General features: G+C 38.4%; 1 protein-coding gene across 1 annotated transcript in view; it reads left to right on the top strand.

Annotated features, from left to right (window-relative positions):
- Window positions 1–4,716: 4,716 nt before the first annotated feature.
- The window catches only part of LOC112565046, a 39,471-nt gene continuing 29,040 nt past the window's right edge, over window positions 4,717–15,147 (top strand). Inside the window, exon 1 of the mRNA XM_025240281.1 lies at window positions 4,717–5,794. Coding sequence (XP_025096066.1) covers window positions 5,560–5,794 — 235 coding nt within the window. The 5' untranslated portion in view covers window positions 4,717–5,559. The remainder of the gene's footprint in view (window positions 5,795–15,147) is intronic.

Raw genomic sequence — 15,147 nt, 5'->3', positions numbered from 1 at the left:
GGCACGTGCCCATGGAATGAGTTGGACGATGTCGAGCTGACAGTTCGTGGACGCAGACAGAAGAAGGAACAAAAGAAGAAGAACGCCGGCGGGCATGGCTTCCAATTTGCGTCGAACTCAGTAATCCTGCTTGGCGCGGAGGTAACAGTTACAAGGCGAAAAGGCTCGTTTGCTTCTTTTTTCCCCCCGATGCCATTGGTGGTTGTTTGTGTGACCTCGCCGGAAGGGCAAGTTACGCTTCCACAATCCCTCCTTTTACTGGCCGGACGCTTTCGTCAGTTAGGTAAACGATTTATTTCTCTTCATTCCATGCCTCCCTCCTCTCTTCTCTCTCGCTCTCTCTGTTTCTCCCTCTCTTTCCGATCTTTTCAAATATTTTTAAAATTATTTGAAAAAACAATGTAATCCAGGCTGCAAATGTTCCTTTCAACACCACAGGTTAGTCATAGCACGTATATAATAAGTAGAAGTTTGTTCTTCTGTTTTGCTGCTTGTTGGCTTTTCTGAAGAATGTCTCTTTGAAAAAACAAAATGAGTTTACAAGCCATCGGAAGAGAAGCACTGCAAATCCACCGATATAATAGTGTCCAGGCTTTTAACTGTTCGTCATCCTTCATGACTAGCAAATCCAAACACTTTCATATTTTTTTAGTATTATACCCTGTAATTTGTCGAAGCACATCTTCAGCAAAGAAATGAAATAATGGAAGAATTACAGCTTTACAGTTCATATGTCTATTATTCATCTGTGATAAAATCAGATCAGCACACATCTGGAAGTAGAGTTCTTTGTCACATCATGCCGATGCTCAGAAACAATGCCATTCCAAGGAACATCCAGTATTCAGGAGACAATCGGCATCCAGCAGGTCAGTCAGCTCGACCTTTTTCACCAAAGTTCGATGTTCATGAATCCAGCGATTTGTTGCTTCGACTGGTGTCTGATTAATTTATTTTTAAAAAACCCATCTTGCTGTTTGCTACAAAACACTGTTAGCTCAGCAAGACAGAGATTTAAAAATTATGTACCTCTGGGAGAGAATAAAAGATGGCACTGACCGAGATTTCCCTTCATGAAGTCCAAAAAAAAAAAATCTTCGGTTTAGCCAGCATTAAAGTCTTTTCTTCATGATGACTGTTTGTCGTTCTTCTTTTTAGCAGCCTGGAGGTCAGTTCTAAATTGCTCACCAGACTTTGCCTCCAAGCCCCAGTGCTAGCATTTGCTTTCAAATAGAAAGAAGATTAACACAAAATTTTTCAAAAGTGCCCATCTAAGAGGAGCAATGAAAAGAAGGAAATGGGATCGATGGGGGAAGAAGCAGGAAAAGGGAAGGAAAAATCAGATCCGTGCGAGAACAGCCTGCTGGATGTCAGGCCAGCTGTCGATTGCCCGTATTCTTCAGTTTGGTGCCAGTTGGAAGGTCACTAATGAATAATCTGTTCAGTCCTTTATTGTGTGCTTGTCAGTGTGGCCCGGATGTGGAGGGTCGGGACAAAAAGTAATGACAGTCTCACTTACCTATAGCGATGGAAATAAAATAAAACAAGCTGTCATTCATGTTAGTACTCGTTTTGAAGACCAAAACATTTATCCTCCTCCTCTTCCTCCAATAAAATAAAATAAAATAAAATAAAATAAAATAAAATAAAATAAAATAAAATAAAATAAAATAAAATAAAATAAAATAAAATAAAATAAAATAAAATAAAATAAAATAAAATAAAATAAAATAAAATAAAATAAAATAAAATAAAATAAAATAAAAATAAAATAAAATAAAATAAAATAAAATAAAATAAAAGCTCACATAGAAAAAAAACTTCTCTTGGACACATTGGCTCCAGTCAGAGGTGACATGTCCGCCAAGTTCGCCAAGACTATCGTCGAATTGATTCTGGACACGAAGGGCGACAGAGCGCTGACGTCAGAGAAGGACGAGCAGCGATGTCCCGTGAAACCCTCCCGTCTTCCCTCCATCGAGTTAAGGTAAGCCTGTCTCCTCTTAATTAGATTCCTTCTCGTTGACCGCTTCACGAGGAGTCATCTGTTCCTATTTTTATTCGCAGCCAAAAACATTTCTGTCGGCTTAACTTTCCATTTTTGTTTTCTTTTGTTTTGTTTTGTGCCTCTCTGTGCACGTGTGATGGGATCGTTCGCGAACGCTCTCCTCGCAAGGCTTCATGTCAGCTGCGAGCTATTTATAGGTTCACACCTTTAAAGGCACGACTTCCTCCTTCCAACGCCCACATCAACTCATTCTATCCTTCCACGCTCGCTCACTCTAACATTCCACATTGTTATAATCTTGTAAAAGATAGTGAGAAGTGCGTGTGACTAGAAGAAGGCTTATCTGAGGATAAACAAGTCTGACATCCTTCTATGTATTGTGCTTTTATTTCCAAGAGACTATTGCCAATAAAAGAAATAAATTATTTGTCCACATTTGGGAACTAATACCTGTAAGATCATTTTTAAAAATGTTTTCCACCCTGCTAGACCTTTAAGGCTTTTGTCGTGCAACCTGAAACTTTATCCCTACTCGTCTGTGAAATGGAAAACTTTTGTAGACAGACTTACAAAATCTTCACGGAGGTCCAAAGAGCTGAGTCGAAGATTTCCCGAGATTTCTGCCTTCAACCAACGGCCCACTCATATTAACATTGTCATCTGACTTACTTGTATTATTTCTCTGTTCCATCTGACACTGCATGGGTATATATCTGTATGTATATATATATTGCATGTATGTACCAATGGAGGAAAAAAATGACAAATATTCCTTCTCGCAAGTTGAAGGCTGGCTGTAAAAAAAAAAACAACCGAACGTGGATATTTTTTTCTTGACTAGTTTGAAGACTTTGGAACTTTTTTTCAAGTTTTATTTCAACTAATAAAATTAAGGTATTTTTTTCACAAAATCCGTTTTCACTTAGACTTCCTTTGAGATTTCTACGATAGACATTATCGAGTGAAACTGAAAGTTTTTTAATCCGTGGTGAACTTCAGTATTCAGTCATTCGTAAACATTTCTTTTTTTCCAGTTTTGGTTCAGTTTATTGTGTTACCTTGGCGAAAGTACGCAAAATACTGAACTGAATAGTATCGTACACACACACACACACAAACACACACACACATATATACATACACACACAGACACAGACACACATACTCACACACATACATACACACATACACGTGTATGCATTGCTGTTAGACAATTTCTGTAATATGAAAACTTTTGCACGAGAGAGTGACGGGCTTTTTATTATTTCAGGGAGGAGGTATACACCTTTCCCTCGAGAATTGGGAGAGGAGGACGTATTGATCTGAAGCTGAGATGAAGCTAGTATTTTTATGTCCAATAAAACCTACCGAGCTGCTGCCAGCGACAAGGGCTAGTACTCTTCGAAAACCGCAGCCCGTCGCTTGAACAGTTCTTTTGGCTCCAGAACACTTCCTCCCCCCATCTCTCCTTCTCCTCCTCCTCCTCCCATCCTTTCTTCCTTGGAGAAGGAAGCCGGGAACACATTAGAAGAGGCTTTCAATTTTGGACTGGCAATTAGCTCAGCAGTAAGGAAGCATGAATATATCTCTGTTCTCTGAGCTGTTGATCACTCGTGGCCTCCGACAAGCAATTGGGGGAAAACACTGGGATCTTTGTGGCGGAGGGTTTTTGGAGTTTGCTATTGATTGCACGCGCCAACGTTCTAATCTATTGCTTTGGACGCTTTGTACTGCCACTCATGTGCATAGCTACTCATCCTATTTTCCTTTCTTTCCTTCCTCGTTGTGTCTCTCCGTCATAAGAGGGGATTTCTTCCGTTCTGCTTGTCACTGAACGAACATCAAACCGGATATGACCACCTCCTCCTCTCCTTCACACATCATAATGTTTTCACTCGTCTTGATATGCAAAGCCAGATATATTTCGTAGTATTTCTCTGCTCCTCCATCATCATATGTTTCCCATAACAGATATTACATGTTCACATTGTGATAGTGATGAAACAGAATTACATTTATGCTTCTCTGCCCCTCTATCAATTGTTTATCCCCTTTAGTATTTAGACATTCTTCTCAATTCTGTCTGTCAGTATTATTTGCAACCACTTTTAAACAAACACTAAGTAATTTGAGTTTTTATAATACCCTGAATATTAGAGATTGCTCATAAATATTTGTTGCTATATATCTTATTTAACATTTATAATTGGTACTGTTTTGGTATATGTAATTGTAATCTTTTATTATATCTGCACTGTAATTTTTCATTATTCGTCTACTGTAATGTTTTGAGATGAACAAATTAATTTGACACCAGTAAATGTTAATTCTTTATATATAGATATAATGTTTTAAATCGGGATGGGCAAGAGCTTAGCCGAATAAATCGCTGTCATTGTCTCGTAACAGAAACACCGATTCATCGCCTAGATGGAGTATGTAAAATCACGATCACGATGATGGTCACGATGAAAAAATATTCTTTAAAGAACGTTTCAGAGCCCACATCTCAACTGCCAAATATCCAGATTATAAATCAGATATCTTGTGTACTCATGAGATTTTGAGAAAATTGTTTATATTATCAACTGATACAAAAACAACTGATTTATTTGTTTTGTTGTGTTGTTTTTGTTTTTTGATTGTTTGTTTGTTTGGGGTTTTTTGTTCTTTTGTTTTTTTTTTTTGTTTGTTTTTTTTTTTTTGGGGGGGGTACGTTTGTTGCTCTTTACTTTATTTTACATGGTGAAGGCTATTCTTTGATTTTGTATTTTTCTACTTTTACAAGTGAAGAGTTATTTCAGAAACTGTTTGATATTCTTGCAACATTGAAACATAAAAGTCGATTTTTCTCGATTAGCTTGTAGCATCTGCAATCAGGGTAACAGCGATTCTAGAGACTGCAATTTGCTTGCAACAGAGAGATTTGCAGCAAAGCCCATTTTCATGTCATGTGTCCTCCCCAAACCCTCGATCAGTGAGAACTGCACGTGCTGCCCGGGAAAGATGAGGCTGGGCGACAACAGACAGAACACAAGTTTACTTGGCGCCGAGTGCATGCGTCGCACGCGGCGGTCCCCCTCCCCTTACCCTCCCAGCTATTTCGTCAGAGATGTCGGTGAACGGGCGTTCGACTCAGCGACAGCAGGACCTACATCCAGCACAGTCGCAACAACCCGGCGTGGAGTCAGTGACAGAAACGGAGGGATAGCTCCCGGCGCTGTCTCCTCCCAGCCGGACTCTCGCAGGCGCGCGGGAATCGGTTTGGAGGAACTGCCCAGCCTGCCATACCCGTGCTTCGATGTTTCACACACCACAGCTTTCTCCGAGGAGAGGGGAGAGAGCTATTCATCCTGACCTTTCCACTTTAAACCTTGCCACACCATGGACTTTGACTTGCAAAGAAGTAGTCTCTGAGACCGAAACCTGGAATCATTCGTGGATTAATAAACTTTAAAATCAGAAAAATATTTTCACAGCATTTTTCTGAGTCATCCAAGACATCTGTTGTCGTGGTTGTGGTGTGTTGTCAAAGTTCGGGTGTCGGCAGTATGCGTGGACACGTTCGAGTCCCGGTGAGGCCAGCTTGGGCCGTGATGTTTTCTCTCCAGGTGCTGGCCACCATCGCCAAAGATCGGACAACGAGTTGTGAGAGGCCGGCTTTTGTTGACTTTCGTGGTGATGTTGTCGGTGAAAGGACCACTGCCATCTCACTGAATTGCTCTGATGAGAAAAACCTGGTGGCTTTTCAGATTAAGCATCAAGGCAGGAAATCCATAGGAAGAGGTAGGTTTTGTTTGCATCCTTGGGTTTGTGAGAAAGAGAGCGTGTCTGTGCGTGTATTTATTTGTTTGTCAATGTGATTTGATGTCTGTGGAGTGTGTTTATGTGTGTGTTTGTGTGTTCTCATTGCTGGTGTTGCTGCAGCAGCGGTGTTGTCGATGAAGAATGTTTACAATAGTGAAAGGCGCCGGTCCCCTCAGGAGACGAACTATTCAAAACGTGAGTCAAGGAAAATAAAATTAAAAAAGAATGATAAATAGGGACATGTGTTTTTACATTTGAAATGGGAGGGATAATCCCCTTTTTAATTGTTTTCTTATTTTCTTTTTCATGAAGTAATTGAAGTGGAAGAGGACTGGAGGTGAGTTGAGGAGTCAGTATTCACGATTGCCAAATTATTTCGCAGTAAACTTCATTGTACAGGGTGCTTCCCACAAAAATGTACTCACACTTTAAATGACAATAAATGTATTGTTTATCAACTTATAAACAAGATTAATGGTTCAAAAATTTACATTTACAAATACATGTTTAAAAAATGCACTCATTCATTAAAAAACAATAAAAGCATTATTTATTGAAAAGATTAATATTTCAATATGAAAGGGATAAATGGTGAGTCTCGTTGGTGAAACTTTGTGAAAATGTCCTCTAAATTGTCTTTGCACTTGAATGCTATTTTTGTGCTTCTGTTTTTTAATGATAAATTTTCTCTTTTCAAAACTTAGACCTACTTCTGCCATTATTAGGTTCTAAATGATCTGAAAGTAAATAACAAATTCAGTGAGTTATAGTCAAAATGTCAGTACATGTTCGTGTACATCTAGTCCTCACTCATCTGTTTTTAAAATGAAGAGGCAGTTATTAAAAAGCACATCCAAATAAGTGTTTGCTTCATCTATAAGCATCTCCCGTTAAAAATATTTCTAAGGTGGTGAGGAATTGAGGAGATCACTTTAGCTTCATTAGAAACTGAAAATAAACTTCACAACCGACTTAGTCGATGCCGAAGATGAAAATAAGTTATAGAACACTTGGAATGTATAAATCTCAAGCCCACACACAGGACACACTAGTGCCACAGCCATTAAATAATATGCTTAAATAATATTCTTGAAATCATGGGCAGCTTGGGAGATAATAACAGTTTTAGTAACTGTTTCAGGAATTATAGAAGACATTTCTTTGCTGTGCAGACGACACATGCGTCATGCGACAAAAATTTCCAGAAAAAATGAGAAGGTAGAATAATCCTACCACTTTCAGTGGCTGTCTTCCGCGCCTAGAAATCGCATTAGTATCCAATTTCCCGGCCACTTAGGAAGCTTTTGCTTTCTGCAGCATGTTCAAGATGTTCTTTCGTTTTACACTTGGTGCTGCTCCCGTACAGTGTTTGCTTCTTCTTCTTGTTCTTCTTGCTCTTCTTGTTCTTCTTCTGTTTCTCTTCTTGTTCTTCTTCTTGTTTTCGACTTGTTCTTGTTTTTCTGTTGTATCTGCTGTTCTTCTTCTTCTCCTCCTCCTCTTTCTTCTCCGTTTCCTTCTCCTCCTCCTCCTATTTCTCCTCCTTCTTCTCCTCCTCTTTCTCCTCCTTCTTCTCCTTCTCCTTCTTCTCCTTCTTCTTCTTTTCTTTTTCTATGGTTCAGAACCCAGTTTCTCTTTCTATTTATATATAAACCTGGTCTACATCCCCAGAGCTTTTCGAGAAATATTTGGCATGAAAAAGGAGAGGATTAAATCGAATATTGAAGCTTTAAGGAAAGACTTTCTGATTTCAATTTCAATTTAGAGGAACTGTGGGCAGAGGTTTTTACACTCGCGAAAATTTCAAATATTCATCTGCTCCTGACGATTTGCGTCAGATACTTTATGATGCGGTAATGTTGTCGATATGAGGTTTGATAAGGTAGAAGTATAATCTTTGGTATTTATAAAAACTCGACATGACAGTTGTGAAGCTTATACTATGTGTATTGTCGACCTCTTGACCCCTGCAACTGTGTACCTGACAAAGTATGGCACAAACACAAGTCAGACAAGCTTTTACAGATGTAAATCCCAGACCTATGATCGTACAATTCGCAGACTGTAGATAAACTGGACATTGGAAGGGGTCGGATGACAACAAAGAGAGCCACTGTGGCAGTATACTAACTTAAAGAGAGATAAGAATTTTGAAGCAACCATAGAGTACGAGGTGTTTGTGCTTATTTCAGGAAGACAAATTTATAATCGGTGGTTCCAGTTCTTTTCAGTATAAAACAGGGGAGTTTGAAGTATATATGTTGGTCACAAAATAAGTGTAACATCAGTTGTAACATCAACAAGATGTGGTGAGGGGTAGGGGCATAATCGAGAGATGAAGTTTCAACAAAAGACCATCTTTAACTGTCGACAGACCCTTACTTCTAATCCAACTAAGGAACAGATTACATTGATGTTGTTTGGCATAACTAGATTCTTGTTTACTTGGCATAGGACCGACCTGCGTTAAGTGAACAGGACTCCTGGGAAAAAAAGTAAAGGAAATTGAGGTGAAGTTGAGGAGGATCATTTCAGTAATGTGATCTACACCATCCCTCCATGTGGCCCTGTTATGTCTACGCGTGTAGCTGTTGTTGTAGTACCACTGCTACAGATACAGTTAGAGATGCTCATAGTCCTCTCATCCCAGTCTACATCGAGCAGACCTGACAGTGGGAATGGTTTTAGGACATAGGACCCCATCTTTCTAGCCTCTAATACTTCCACTCCCTTTTTTTATAAGTATTCTAACATCGGTGATGAGACTGCTCCCCAGTTTGAATTACAGAATGCCATGTAAATAATGGCCCCAAACTTTCAAACTACCTTTTATAAAACAATTTTCATTATAAGGAGTTTCAGATATTAACACCCCAGTCCTTGGAAATTTGTTTAGGAGAAATATAGTATTGCAAACAAACCGAAATTGTGGATTTTTTAAAAGGGACGGCCTTTGTGCGCGCACAATGAATATACATGCGCCAACATCAAGTAAGCAATCGGCAATGAAGCAATGAATTCTCCTAATTCATCGTGACATAATCTTTCACAATTAGACCAAAAAAATCCAAATTTCTCTTGTCATTTACAAAAATGTTCTTTCAAAAACCAGCCTGACTTTTAAGCCCCCCTCCCCTCACCCTGTACTTGAACACCTTGTCGGCATCTATCTCCCTTGTTTACAATTTTGTACTAAACAAAACAACTACCCGGTCACTGTCGGGTGACAAGATAACGGTACGAAACATGAAAGACTCTGTAGACTCGGTAATAAGGAGAAGTTAGGAAATGAATTTCCTTATGCACTTTGATGTTGTAAATTTATTATCTTCTAACAATGAGGGGCGTAGAAAATTATACTGACATGATGTCACAGTATACATTAAGATTTTCTTTATTTAAAAAATTCTATGATTCTTCTACCCCACCCCACTCCCTCCAAATCTGTTCACTTGGTATTTGTATTGCTCCTGGGGCTAACGTTAAAGTATCTGACTCAGTAACGGCTCTGACGTGTGAGTGAAGTTTATAATAGTGTTGTAGTCAAACTTCATAAAGAAGTTTTATTAAAGGGATCCTAAAGGCAAACTAAAACTGCTTAGAATGGCGTAAAGAGTAGGATACATTTGAATCTCGTCTATTTATATGTGTGTTCATGTGGAAAACGTTGAAGGTTTTTAGTAGAATGTTGTGTTTAATAAGAGAAATGACACGGGACTCTTTTTGTGCTTCCACGAAGTCTCGTTCTCCGTCACGTGACCCTATGACGTGTGGTTTCCATAGTGACAACCATGCCTCGAGAATGTGCTGCACCCGACTGCCACGAAAAGATGGAAAAGATTCAAAATTGTCTTTTCATCAGTTTCCGACAGACAGAGTCTTACAAGCCTTACACACAGAGTGCGTCATACAATAAAAATGACGTCAAATCTTCGCAATGACCTCAGACACTTCCTGTCAGAGACTGACGTCATAAGGAGACTGACGTCATAAGGAGACTCGTCTGCTTCACCAGCTCGGGAAGCTATCGTTTGGGAACACTTTTAATGCTGTTTATGTTGGCATTCATTTCTGTCGCGGTTTTCTAAGTTTAATTCTGTCCTGAAACTAGCTGGACAATGTATGAAATTTGGTTTGAAAAAAAGTAGAAAGTCGGTAATTCTGAGTCTCAGGCTGTAAACTGTGAATAAAAAATTATCTGTTGATAGCAGAAGAGATATAAACAACTAGGCAAAAGAAAAAGTGCTACCCATAAAATATGATTGAGAAATCGCCATTATAAATTTATGCGAAGGTGTTTGGGGCCAATGTAAAGTCTCTGACATCTGATTGTTCTGTAAAAAAAAAAACTAACTTAAAAATGCTGGTACGAAGACTTTCTACACTTTTTAATGAGTTCACTAGCAACGATATTGGCAATATTGCATCAATTGACTTAGGCGATAATCCAATAGATTATATTAATTATATTAACTGTCCTGTTATAAATTCCTAAAAGAAAGAGTTTATAGAAGCTTCCCAGTAGTTAATAAAATTTTTAAAATTCAGCTGGTATAGATGAATAGATGGGTATTTCTAAAAGTTTACATTTTTCTCAATTCAGGTTCACTCGTTAAAAAAAGCTCTTTAACTGTCCATTCCATCGACTGAGGCCATCGTTCAACTTTTCTACAAGAAGGTGGACCCAACAACCCTGACAATTACAGAGGTGCTTCATTGTTAGACAACTGGAAAGTTGTGCAGTAAATATCTTCGATGTTTTCGAAATGGATTGAAGGAAATCAGGTTATTTTAGAAAAAAAAGTACAGTAGATTATATGTTTGCTCTCAGCAAATTATTCAAAACAACTACAGTCTCATAAAAAGCTGCGTGTAGCATTTATATATTTTTTAATAAAAAGATTGATTTTATTGCACGGAATAAGTTGCAGGAATTTCTGAATAAAATGTGCCAGATGGAAAATGCAAAGCACTCTATGTATTATGCAAAATGTTGTTTGAGCAAAGTGTGTTCTGATGTTACAGATTCTTTCTCTTGTCGCAGGGAGTGAAAGCATAGAGAAACATGCAGCCATGTCCTTATTTCTCCATTTATCAAAATATCAGCAGAGAATATTACCGAGAACGGCCAACATAAAGTACAGCTAAACCTCGACTTATTCCATGTTCTTATGTTGCTATTTGCTGATGGGGTAGTTTTAGCTACAAATGTCCCACAAGGCCTTCAGTTCTTTAGGGCAGTTAAGACAGGTTGTAAAGTGGGAAACATTTAATATTACTGTGATTTTCCTCCACAGGGGTTACTTGTCAAAGAGGAGCAAATGGTGCGTAGAAAGTTGTAAAATTGTAAAAATGTACAAATATCTAGGAGTGAGTTTTTTTTAACACATTTCCTTATTCTCATGTTGATGATGTAGGCCTTGTGCCAGAAAAGGATTTTATTGGCAAAATGCGGATGTTGTGGTCACAGGGTGTATAGTCCCTGTCAATATTTGTTCAAACTACTGCATCCACAAATATTACCTATGTTAACATATGGAGCTATGGTATGGAGACTGGGGGATGCTTTAAACATCGTTGCAAGTGTATTTACATTAAAGTGTTTTTAATGTCATTTATCGCACGACTAGTGTTGTGATTTAGGGAAAAGTGACAAGGTCTCCCCTATCAATAATTTTACTCTGTAGGTGTTTTACTGGCTTCAGATCTTTCAAATGCCAACAGATGAAATTCCACATTAATTATATATATTGTATAAATGCTTTTATAGAACAAAACGACATGGGTTTCTGATATTTCTATTTATTGTATAAATATGGCATTGGCTATATGTGGAGAAACTAGTGTGTAAGGGGCAGTAAACTGTTCTTGGTTGTTTAAGCAAAGCTTGATTAATAATTCGCATTAAGACCGGCGAGGAACTATAAAAGCTAAAATTTCAGTTGAAGACTGATTTTTCTTTTTATCCTATAATTTTCAATTTTAATGAAAAGTTTAATTATCTCTTTATGAAGGGTATTGAACAACGTCTGTGGCGCTTTGGGAGTCCATAAAGTTCAATCTCGTTATGGTACGTTGGTCGCAGTAGAATAGTTGGACAGTCTTGTGAGTCCCAGACTTTCCGTGAAATCGAGTCAATGTAGCCACACAACCTTGGACATCTGATGTATGAAGCTGGACAGCCTCGACAGTCAATATGACGGGCAAGACAGATGACTGACATGGTCACGTGACTTCATCCCATCTTGCACTCGCTGAAGTCTCGGACTTGGATTGATTGTCGTGCTTCAGGACAATGTCACACGTACACACGAGCAACAAGCGCTGTTACCATCCATAATCCGCTCCACAGACATGGAATTTTTTTCACGTAGGAAAGCGATTCAATGTTGTGATGGGATGACATCCTGCTGCTGCTGGGACCTTGTTTGTGTTGAATTAGCTTCCATGTAGGAAGCTCGAGATTTGGGACGATAACGGTTTTAATCCACAAGAGACAAACTGCGGAACATTAAAGTTTTATACTGAAGGATATGATTTTCTTAGTTGAATTTTCGTTCGTGGAAACGTCTGGACTTTAAATAATTGATGTCATTTATGGAGTGCTTATCTTTGTATTCTTGTGGGGACCATGAATACACATATAGGATGTACGAAGTAGAATTTCTTTTTTTGACAGCGACAGACAAGAAGGAAAGAGATAATGGGACGGGTAACTGATGGAGTAAAAAAAGAGAGGGACATGTCGGCACATTTACAAATTCTTGCTCATGGGACCGTTGGCAGCTGTAGACTAGTTATGCCAAAAAAAAAAAATAATAAAGAAATAAAAACTACTCACTGCTGGATACCAGACTACTCTAGACATTTGCATTCTAGTTTGGTCTTTTTTTCCCCTTTCCAACCCACATTATTCTCGGTACAGCGTTGCCACAGTACTTTACCCATGAGACAGTCATCTCTCTCTCTCTCCCCCACTCTTCTGTGGACCTCTCCCCCAGGCATCGCAATGTAGTTATCGATCAGCGACAGTGCGCATGTCTGCATGATCTATTCGTTATTCCTTCCGCTCCTAGGATCAAGTGGACAGGGAGGCTATGTCTGGAGGCATTCGTATTGCAGAGGTCCAGGGAGGAAGTGTTTAAACGTTCGCATCTCTACGTTCCTTCTATAAAAACTAACAATAAATCGCCCAGCATCAGCGCCTTCCCCCCTAAGGACACTCTTATATTTGAAAAAAAAATTATCAATATATTGTATAATGAATAAAAGAAGCCAGCGTTTATGCAGTCCGGACCACCACTGAAGAGGACAACAACAACCGAGCCTTTTTCAGACACTTTTGAAGACTTTTTTATATTTAAAATAAAAAGACTCGATGTGCCAGTTATCCACAATTTTCTACACAAAAGAAGCAGGAATTTCTAACATCTCATTACTCCCAATCCAGGGGAAGCAAGGGTACTCCACTTTCGCCAAAGGCATTCTCCATCAGTGTTTCAGCCGATGAAATCTTTTTAAACTTGGGTGAGCCAATGACAGTGAAAGGGCTTTTTTAACCCTCTTCCAAATGTATAAGACCTTTCTTTTGCCGCCCTTAAGATAAAACTTAGGTTTAAAACCTTAGAAAAGAAAATATTTTAAAGAGACAAAAATGGCTTTTAAGCTCCCAGACCGTGACATGCATCTTTATGAGGAAACTAAGGATTCTGTGTGTGGAGGGAGTGAAAAGGTTAAAGGGAAGTGGGGAAAAAGAGGGATCTTGATTGATTTATTTATTGATTGAAAAGGCCTTTGGACCATTAAAGGGGAATTCAAACATTACACAATACAATATAAAACAATATAATTGTGAAGGTTTTCTGTTGTACTATGTTTATAGTGCTTTTTCCTTTGCTTAATTATTTTTCTGCACTCCCTTCTGCTATCAAAATATTCTTTCCGTTGTTTCACTGTTGTTTCTATTATACTGCCTTAGATACATACGCATCTATTTCTATTTTGCTTACACTGAATGTTAAACCAAGGTTGATGTGTAATGTCTGATGTATGCGCCACTCTCTTCATTCATTGTCCAGATATTTTCAGGCCTTGAAAAAATTATAAAGAGCAACATTTATGTCAAAATCAACATTTAAAGCTTCTTTAAATTAAGCTTGAATAACATCCGATTTGCTACATTCTACAAATGCACTTGATCTTTCAGGTAACCATATAAATTTCTCTCTGAAACATGATGGTAGGTCTGTCACAGGCTTGTCGTGAAGGGAGAAAGAGGGATGGAGAAGTAGAGAGGTTGGACACTGTACACGCGGCCACTCTCGTGATTACCATGGCGCCATGACATGCAAGAATGTCTCCATTTATTCCAGAATTTTTCAGACCAGATTTTTTTTCTTCCTTTCTTTCCTTTTCCTGTCAAAGCATTTTGAGGAAAGAGTGATTGTGCTGATGAAAATGGCGGAATGATTTGGGGAATCATTGCATTATAGTGTTCATAGTTATGCTATGTCATTGCTGTACACAGATACATTAATTAACATTTGATCTTTGTTCTGTCATGGAATGGTTCAAAAACAGAAGGTGTGTAGACACCTAGATTAAGATAGATAATAAATTGTATTTTGGACTGAGCTTTACCAAGTCGCTATTAAAATAATTAATTCCACCAAATCTTTAAAGTGTAATTAATTGTAAGAAATATTTGCACTAATAATATTCTTAGGTAAGATGCAAATGTCAATGAACAAGAATTACAAGTGACCCAAGCACACGAGGAGAGAAAGACAAAGTGCTTTTGGTCTCAAACGCTTTTAGCCCAGAATATTATCATCTAGAATATAACTGAGCGATACAACAGGATTTTATTAGCTCCATGTAATTTGTGGGTAGGACATCATTGCCATTGTTTACAGCAGTCATCTCAGAGTTATGAATTATATTGTAGGCAGATATTACCTCCACGTTATCGCCACTTTTATAATTGCTTATTTGTTTATTTTGCGTAATACCGAGGGCACAAAGGAAGTAGCGATGGCTCTTAGAAGTAGTCCAGGGTTTGAATACCATTTCCTACGAAAAGCGGAGGCTAGGGATTCATCACTTCTCTCTGGACCTGACATTCTCAAACAATTTTCATTGGCGCTTCTCAGAAATTTTTCCTTTGTTACTTCCATAAATCATGTATCTCCTAGCCAGATTTACTATATAGAGATAATATCTCCTCAATAATATCTCAGTCGCATTTGGGATTTTCATTTTTAAACAGTGTTATTTTTTTTAAGGAAATGAGTTTTTAAGGAATGGATGCAGCGGGGGGAGGAAGGGAACATCAA

Source organism: Pomacea canaliculata, linkage group LG5, assembly GCF_003073045.1.
Source record: "Pomacea canaliculata isolate SZHN2017 linkage group LG5, ASM307304v1, whole genome shotgun sequence".
Lineage (NCBI taxonomy): Eukaryota > Metazoa > Mollusca > Gastropoda > Architaenioglossa > Ampullariidae > Pomacea > Pomacea canaliculata.
Note: the sequence above shows the minus strand (reverse complement) of the source record. Positions and strands in the feature narration are given on the sequence as shown.